Source organism: Carassius auratus, unplaced genomic scaffold (assembly GCF_003368295.1).
Source record: "Carassius auratus strain Wakin unplaced genomic scaffold, ASM336829v1 scaf_tig00215606, whole genome shotgun sequence".
Lineage (NCBI taxonomy): Eukaryota > Metazoa > Chordata > Actinopteri > Cypriniformes > Cyprinidae > Carassius > Carassius auratus.
This window is the reverse complement of record NW_020528160.1, coordinates 56,779-66,455: the sequence shown is the minus strand read 5'-3', so window position 1 is coordinate 66,455 and position 9,677 is coordinate 56,779. Positions and strand designations below refer to the sequence as shown.

The 9,677-nt window shown below is 37.2% G+C and overlaps 1 protein-coding gene across 2 annotated transcripts in view; it reads right to left on the bottom strand.

Moving 5' to 3' along the window:
• Window positions 1-2,018: 2,018 nt before the first annotated feature.
• The window catches only part of LOC113095086 (fibronectin type III domain-containing protein 3B-like), a 29,834-nt gene continuing 22,175 nt past the window's right edge, over window positions 2,019-9,677 (bottom strand). Inside the window, exons 4-5 of one of the 2 annotated variants that reach the window (XM_026260699.1) lie at window positions 4,444-4,520; window positions 2,019-2,428 (exon numbers count right to left, since the gene is read on the bottom strand). In XM_026260699.1, the coding sequence (XP_026116484.1) occupies window positions 2,174-2,428; window positions 4,444-4,520 (332 nt within the window). In that variant the 3' untranslated portion in view covers window positions 2,019-2,173. The remainder of the gene's footprint in view (window positions 2,429-4,443; window positions 4,521-9,677) is intronic. The other variant, XM_026260698.1, reaches the window with a different exon arrangement.

The window sequence follows — 9,677 nt, the reverse complement described above, 5'->3', positions numbered from 1 at the left end:
TCATAATTTTTTATTAATTATTGTTGATTAATTAAGTTCTGACCTTTCGTTTTAATCAAATAAGCCAATTTAGAAATGTATAAATAATTTAATAAATCAGGAGAAATATTTTTTTTTTTTTTGCAGAATTCATTGATGAATCATTGATTAGTTCAAGAGAACAGCATTTATTAGAAATAGAAATACTACTGACCACAAACATCTGAAATGGTACTGCACAACTGTATACTCCAGCAGCAGTATTAGTATTTTAAGAATGCTTTTCCCAGCTCATTTCATTCAAGCGACTGACTGTATTGCACCAATAGTGGGCGCTCTTTTACAATTCACACTCACACTGTAAACTGTTTATCTCATGTGTATGTGTGTCACACTTCGAGTAAGTGCTGACACTGATATAACAGCTCAAAAATAAAGGCTTGAGATAAGGACCCATAAAGCTTCATGAAAATGAGACTTTAAAGTCAACATAAGTGGACAAGATTGTTGACTCATCTCAACAGAGACTGCTTTTATTTGAGTCCAGCTGACACTTGAAGTATTCTTTGTTTTGCTCTCAGCTGTTGCCACATGTATGAACAAAATCAGCAAGATGTCTGTTAAATTAGAGGTGTTTTATAAATTTGACTTGGCTCACCCTGTGGCTCGGTGTCTGAGTGTTTGGGGCTTCCTCTGGCTCTTCGATCTGGCCTCTTGCTGCCGGGGCTTCCTCCTCCTCCTCCTCCAGGGCTGCTGTGGCTCTTGCCGTAGCCGTTAGTGGTGGTGGTGCAGGCCGTGGTGTTCTTGTAGCTGTTGGACAGCGGGCTGGTCACATGACTTAGACTTGGGACGCTCCACCGGCTGTTTGCAGGCCTTCTTGGGTGGAGGTTTACAGTACTCCTCATGACCGCATGAAAGTGGAGATGTTATACAGCGGGATGAATCTCTGAGATAAGACAAAGATTGCAATTACACTATGGAAGCAGAAAGCAAATATGTTGCATACACAAAAATGTTAAATAAAGCAACATAATATTTATGTGAAACATAATTACTGGTATACTTTGTATTTGATTTATTTTCTAATTTTGTTTACAAAATTCAATATACACAATTATATTCTAGTCTACAAGTGTTTAGCGTTGAGTATATATAAGCACAATAATGTTAAATAAATCCTCTTAAAACTCTTATTATATATTCAAAATAGCTTTCTTAATTTAAAAAAAAACTTCTTAAAATATTTTTCAATATTGAAAAAAATAAAAATTTTAAAATTTATAAAATATATAAAAATATATAAAAATATGCAATAAGTAAAAAAATCTTAAATGTTATAATATATTAAAAATATGTAATATGTAAAAAAAATCTTAAATGTTATAATATATAAAATTTAGCATATTTTTATATTCACCAAACATTTTTTATTTGTCTACAAATCTAATTTTGTGCAGCAATGTTCATGCATATGATTTAAACCTTTAGTACAGCAATCCATATATTAAGAATCATTTAATTTAATTATATATTTAAAATTCAGTTCATATTCAGTATACACATGACGACAAAAAATTTAAAATAAAATTTACATAAATAAAATTTTAAAATACAGTATATATTTAATATTAATAAAAAAATATATATTCAACATACAATTTATATTTGTCCACAAACGTTATTTTATTCAGAACTGTGTGTGACCACACAAATAAAAATAACTTAAAACTAAACTCAATTCACAAATTAGTTTAATAAATTGTATGTTTATTAAACAAATGCGTATCTTATACATTAAAATATTTAAAAAAAAAAACTCTCTCTCTCTCTCTCTACATGTGTGTATATATATATATATATATATATATATATATATATATATATATATATATATATATATAAGATTTCATATTTAGTTTAAAATGTATATTAGTCTACAAAAATGATTTCAATCATTTAAGAATAAGAAAATAGTTCCTCAAAACCACAAAGAAATATTCAGTCGAGCATGTCTCATCTTTTCACGGTAAATGAATGTTCAGATTGGCTGTGTTGTGTTTTCATAGCTTTGTGTGGTATTTCGCTTTCAAGTTGAGCTTAGTTAGGACAGTGTTATGATTCAGTACAAAGAGACGGTTGCCCATCCTCACTGAGGTATGTGTTTAAAGAAGTGAAAAAGTCCAGGACCTTTAGTCTACAGTGGACTATGAAGCTTACCTTCCGGGTAGATGGGTGGCAGACGGTGCTGATAGAACTGGTGTGGGGGCACATCACCGGGGCTGCCTGGGGGATAATATGACGTATGTGAAGCCGGAATAAAGTGTGGGTGCGTCAGGTACTGCGGGTGAATGTGGTGGCTCGGGGACAGAGCCGGAGAGTAACTTGGAGGATAACATTCAGAATGAGGCGTGACCACTACCCTCCGCAAGCCTGTGTTGTCTTCCAGAACCTGAAAAAACAACATCCACAGACATCAAGCCAAACAATCCCCAACCTCACAGGCCCTCTGTTGTCAGCCATTAGTGCCCCACCCGACAAACAACACCGGATCTAACATGCCAGCAGTTACGAGGCAACCACAGATGTTCAGTGCCACTTTAAACAAAGGGCAGGAATGCAAAAGTAAACAAGGCCTTGTAATGGAACAGCTACAAGTACATTCCACTGGAGGAATGCATGCATGGAAGATGCTTACAGGAATCACAGATCTGCTGGAACAGTTCACATGGGAGAATCAACTCACTGTCCCATGCTGACCAGCTTGGTCACCCAAGGTTAAAGGGGGAGGTTACTGACGACAGCAGAAAACTGTTCGTTACTAAAAATGCTTTTACTGCAGGAAAACCAGTATGTTCTTGATTCATGCAGAGAGCTATTAAAACACTTATTCAGCATGTACCTTATTGTCTAGTTCGTAACTGATGGAATGTGCAAGTGATTGAACATACAGTGATGAGGGTTGTTTTCTGGCAAACAGTACACGAAAAGGTTTACAAAGTGTTCACTCCATATTTATAATTAAATATGATGGCTAATACCAATGAGCTTTTCCATTTTAAACGAATGGAAACCTTTGTCCAGAGATAAATGCTGACATGTGGGGAAAACAAGCACAGATTTATGTTTGAGTTTGCATATTCTGGAACATGTAAAGACAGATTATGTCAAATGTTGTTTGTGCTCATAAATTAAGCAAAAATAAAAAAAGAACATTACAGTGATTACAGGAGAACCAACTTTAACCAACCAACCAACTTTTGTATCAACTTTAGTTCTAACTGTTGATGTGAAATTGTTAATATTTTCAATTTAGTATTAAATACTATATATTTTTTTAATCAAATATTATTATTATTAATCTCAGAGGTCTACAAACTCAGTTTCTGGATTTATTCACTAACATTACATATAAATATTAAATTGTAAAGTCAAGACGGTGAAAATATGATTCTAAACAACTCTGGACAGGTATATCTGGACAGGTAATTAACTTGATAAAGAAAATGTATCAAGGTATGGCACGTAATTATTTATCATGTAATGTGTTTAAATACAATTAAAAATGTTTTTTAAGTAACTAATAAATTTATGCAGTACATAGATGCATTCAATTAATCAAAAGTAACAGTAAAGAAACTTACAATAACTTAAATAATCCTGAAAAAATGTATTGAATTTTTTTTAATTACAATAATTTTTCATTTGTAAATAATATTTTACAATGTTAATGTTTTTACTGTCGTTTTGATGAAATAAATGAAACCTGGGAGAGAATAGAAGATGTCTTTAATTAGCATAAATTAATCTTTAAAAATAACTTACTGGCCACAAACTTTTGAATGATATTGTATGTTCACTGTACATCTAGTTCATATGGATTTTTTTTAATGTAGATATTAAAATCTGCCATTTATGAGGCCTCATGCTTGTGCAATAAAACGGCATTTCCCATCATTTTCTGAGGCAGCAGAGCAACAATTACACACATAATGAGCATTATTATCACTTCATTTTGATGCACTTGAGCTGAAAAGCTTCTATCTTTTTGGGAAGTTCAAAGAGGGAAAGTGGTGAGCGGGTCCTGCCCTTCACATTCGGGTGGAATGCGCTAATGAATCATATTTACACGAGTGACCTTTGTGCCATTATAACCCTCCCACTGATTTATTACACCCACAACTCAAACCCTTTTTCCTGCCCTCTCTGCAAGAGTTTTTAACCTTTCTTCTGAAATGTCACTGCCGTCGACCTTTAGCAAACTCTAGCCTGACATCGTTCTGTAAAAATGAACAACTTAGGCCTGTTCTTCTGTTGTGTATTTGGCTCCTGCATACTAGAATCACACTTTGTAAACGTGTATCCAAGAAAAGGATATTCGCCTATGAGGGGTGAAATCACATCCTCATTGTGTGAGAGAGGTTTGGCCACCCTGACGCATGGCCCTGACCCATTCCTGCTGGTTACCTGGGAGACGTAGCCAGGAGGAACGTGGATTGGTGGAATGGAACCGTTCAGTGACATCATGGGAACTTCAGCAGGCCCTGAAGCAGAAGAAAAAAAGAGCTGTCAATCAAACAGTAACACAATGCTGACTCCGCCCCCTCATTCCATCACGTAATGCAAGCCTAAGCAAAGAAAATTCCAGGGGCTACAAGAAAACAGCAGAAAAACAGGAATGCATTGGTAATAAGACACGTATATGCATAAGAGATGGAATTGCACTAGTTAATCACATAACTACCAATTGCATTCTCTTCATTACATATATATATATATATATATATATATATATATATATATATATATATATATATACACACACAAACACACACACACACACACACACACACACACTATATAGCACATTTACAACTACCGTTTAGATAGCCACAAATAAGCACACTGTAGGAAAGACTCAATTTAACTGTAAAAATGCTACAGTAAAAACGGTTAACCTCGAGTTTCCTTGCTATACCCAAAGGAAAAACGAATAGATCTAACCTTACATTTGATGTAATTTTACAAAAAAAAAAACTGTTAAATGTACAGTCTGTGTAAGCGAAAACCATCAACAATTCATCTCATTGCAATTTACAGTGAAAATAATTCCATGTGAAAGCTCACATTTTATGGTATTTTGTTAAATAATTGAGCTTCCTAATAATGATTGTTATTAGTTATGTATATTAGGGTTTTGTCGCAGCTCGTTTTGTTTAAAACATGTTCATTTGTTTGTTTCAATGCGAGTTGAGTTGTACTACAGTGTTGTTTTGTATTTGTGCGCATGACACTGTGCACCTTCTACATATCAGTATTTACCTCAGTTTGTGGAAAAGCTATGTGGTTACCTTTGAATCATCATGTGGCTTACTTTTTTCCATCAGTGTACTGGTTGTCAGTATATGTTAAAGTAACAAAACAGATTTTATTTTTGGTAATTCAGCAGAAAATGACTGTTACACCGTGTCTTAAGTTACACACGACATGCCGATTTCTGCGACAAGTAGTTTGAGTGTCCACAGTAGACGCTCTGCGATACTGCGAAGGAATCAATCAAATATCACAGCCAATCAGAAGCATGTGTGGGCGGAGTCTCTCTGGAATTTTAAACCTTTTTAACATGATTAAATGTACATACTGAGTGACTGATACCATCTTTGTTATGGAATACGCATGTTGGTTTGCATTGTTTTAACGTACATCTTCGCTTTGATTTATTTTCAAGATCTGAAGTATCTGTTGTTGCTTTTGATATGGCTATGAGGCCACACAATATGATATTTAAACTTACATTTCACATGTTTAACTTCGAATAACGCACATAATCAGCTGAGAATTATCTATGGTCATCTAGTTTGTATGTTGCTGTTCCAGTTTTTTTTCGACATTGCGGAAATAGAAACGGTTTCTAAAACAGACTTTTTACGTGTCACATTCACATCTAGTTAGGACGAAAACTCAGATTAACATTGAAAAGATACCTTTCATTGCATGTCGTGGCATGTAGTCGCATGTAGTTAGAACACTGTATTCGATTTTACATTTAAAAACACGTTTTAAACAATGTGTACTGTGAAATGCACTACACAAATAAAAGCAGCTTGACTTGATTTTTGACCCACCATCCCGCAGGCCTTTATTTTGTACTGTGACACTGGGTTAAACAAACAATTTAAGGCATTGTTTATGTCTTCACCGCAGTCAACGCGGTAGAAATAGAGCCATCAGGTCCAACTGGTGCACCGCAGGAAGAAAGGGCCACCGCCAGCACACAGACCCTTTCTGTTATGGCTCTCATGAGACGCTGGTGAATGAAACCCCTCCACCCAGCACACCAACGGCTTGTTGTCAGAACATAAAGCTCAGAGATGCATCTCAAACGAGGACCCTCATCCCAGGCTCGTGTAGCTGAGGGCCACCAGCTGTTTTAGACATCGGCGTCTCCTCCAGACCCTGCAGGAACCGTGGCGTGACAGCCTCCGGTGGAGGAAATCAACAAATCACCCTGATGAATTTTACAGTTCCTCCTCGCCTTCTCCCCCATCAGTCAATACCAGGGTCAGTATCTCCAGCTAGCCGTTGCTGGGTTTGAATAAGACCCTGTTTGTTCTTGTATTGAAGGGGCTTCACAGGAGTTTTTTGAGCGGCGGGGACAGGGGAGGGGTGTGTGTACACAGCGATGTGTGTGGGTTGTTTCACTGGGACGTGAGTGTATACGCATGGCAGCTTAAAATACCCTTTTCACAGAGCGACGTGTACAGAGCACAACAAAATCCATTGAGATCGTCCCGTGTGTTTGGAAAGGGTCTCACTCAGGTATGCGGGGCTCTCTCGCCCCCCTCTCTGTCGCTCCTGTGAAAGTTGAGGAGCTGAGTTTGAGGTTTGGGGGGAGCTTTGAGATGACTGAGTGACAGGATTGTATCACAGCCTCGTAATATGAAGGGCCCTTTCATCCTTGACCCACAAAGAGAGAGAGAGAGAGAGAGAGAGAGAGAGAGAGAGAGCATGAGAGAAAAGGAGAGAAAGAAGAGAGAGAGAACTCAACACAAACATTCCTCTACTTCGATTAAAGGGGTTGAAGGAATGGATGGCGTGAAGGCTAATGAAAAGAAATACAGGTTTGAAAAAGACAGAAAGGAAAAAAGGATTTTTACTAAAGCTATAAAAATGTCAAAGAATGCAATGAAAGTTAACATAAGATTAGTGTTGTTCAAGTTAACTAAATCTATCAAAATAAATACAAATAAAGCTAAAATAAATCTGAAATAAAAATAAAAAAGCTCAAATAAAATAAGAAATGTCACCTTGGTGACTAACTCAAATAAAAACTTTTTAAATACTACAAATCCCTAAAAGTGAAACTAAAATAAAAATTCAAAAAAACTTGTATTATTTTTATTAGTAAAATAACAAGGTAATAACAGATTAATTTTGATGACAAAATTCCCTAAATGAGGTTAATTCAAAGACATTAAATAATTGTGGTGGACTTGTAAATCATTGAAAAGACATGCAAATATATGCAGATACATATATTGTTTGTCTTATCTCCATATCACTGTACATACAGTAACTGGGCTACAGTCCTAAGCAGTTCATTTACCAACAGAGACTGTCTGTGGATAAAAATATATTGGGAAAATAATTACAATGTTCCCACATCGCCCATTTATTTTTACAATAAATTATGACCTCATAAAATGAAAGACCCCATTTCTAATTATCTGAAGAAAATATATGAGTGATGCAAACTCGTTTCTGGAGGACCACCATCCTAAAGCGTTCAGCTCCAACTTGCCTCAACACACCAGTTGGATGTTTCTAGTTTACCTAGCAAGACCTTAATTAGCCGCCTCGGGAGTGTTTAATTGGGGTTGGAGCAATTGGCCCTCCAGGAGCAGGATTGGACACCCCTGTGCTGGGGTGTCATGAGAGAGTGCTATAATGCCGCATTAAGCATGACGGAAGCTTAATGGATTTAAGTAAAAAGAGTAAAACCTAATGTCTCTGGTCTAAAATATTTTTTTGTCCATTTATCATCCGCTAAGCAGAAGCAATGAGCAATGTCTGAAGATGGAAAGAGGTGGATGTAGGAAACGGGGGTAAAACTGCTGGATTGCTAAGCGTCTGAAGAGGCTGTCGAGGCACAGAGCCTCTTCAGCAGAACAAACCCCTCTTTGTGCTTCAGAGAGAAGCTCTCTCCCCCACTGCAGGGCCTGCTGGGTACTTCATAAAGTCCACTCAGTCCTGCTGGGGGCCGCTGACACACCACCAAAGTGTGTGCGAGTGCACATCCTCGTGCACGGTGATTTTTTTTGCTTTTACTCCACTCTTGAGGAAAACCTGCCAAGTAGCATTTTCGGTTTCGTACTTTTAAGAGAAGCTGTGAGTGACAGTGTTGCAGAGGAGCAAACTTCCACAAACTATCAGTCCCTGAACAAGATCCACTGATTCACTTTAGAGGGCTAGCTTGGCCAGACAGGGAGACGACAAGCAGAAAAGAGCGAGAGAAAGGGATGTTTCCGGAAAGAATGTCTTGCATCAATCTGAGGGCCACTGGGCAAAGAAAATAAGTGCTTCTACTGCAATGGTTTGCAAATCTGATCTGTTTTTGAGAAAGCGAATGAGTTTGGGAGGGTGTGTGTGTGTGTGTGTGTGAAGGACACTGTAGGAGAGAAAAATCACAGTTGAGATCACTTTAACATCTATGTTTCTCCTAGACAACAATAAAAATACATGGATAGCCCATTTGCCCAGAGAAAACAACCGTTCCTCAGTAGAGATTTTAACTGTCACCTGTCCCCTCGGTGGGACGCCTAAGTTTACTACACTATATTACATCAAAATCACGTTACAAAATTTTTTAAGTCATGAATTATATAAATTTAGGTTTGGATCATGCACTCTATCGAGCAACATTCAAGCACAAAAAGAAACAACCCATATGAAGAACACAGCATTCAGCTGCACCATACCAATTCATCTTCAGAAATGAGAGAAAAACATCCAAAGGTTGGACAAACGTTGAGGACACACTATAATGTGACCCATTCATCACAATTCCTTCTGTTTCTCCTTTCAACCAGACACAACAGCAGATTTCCAGACCTGCAGTCGATCTGATTATGTATATAGGAGATGGTAATTTTCTGTGTCCCTCAGTACATAGTGTGTGTGAGTGTGTGTTTTCATGTTTCTGTGATTGCACGGCCCATTGTTCTTGCTGTAAACACTATCTGTTTCTCTCCATCTAACGAGGAAAATTTGCAGCCCAGGGAGCCGAAGTGTTTATCCAACAGACGAGCTGATCAAGGGGACGTATTTGTGTTTCACAGACCCTGGAGGCATTCAATTATTTCCCTACACACAATCTGTCCTAATTCAGGCACCATTATATAGTCCCTCAGCTAAACTCTGATACAAAAAAAAAGCCATCTTGAGGCATAATCATAACAAAATATAATGCAACGGTCATTTAGTTATAACTCACCTCTGGTGAACTCCAAACACTGTTAAATATTAGACAGTAGAGCTATGCTTTCCTCTCTGCATTTGCACAGGCTCAAATCACAGGGGGAGATGTATACCAGACTCAAATATTTACTATAAGATGTTTGTATTCGCATTAATGAAAGTTATGGCAGTAATCTTGGCGGACTGCCTTGAGACACACACTTTCGGACAGGCGGACAAACACA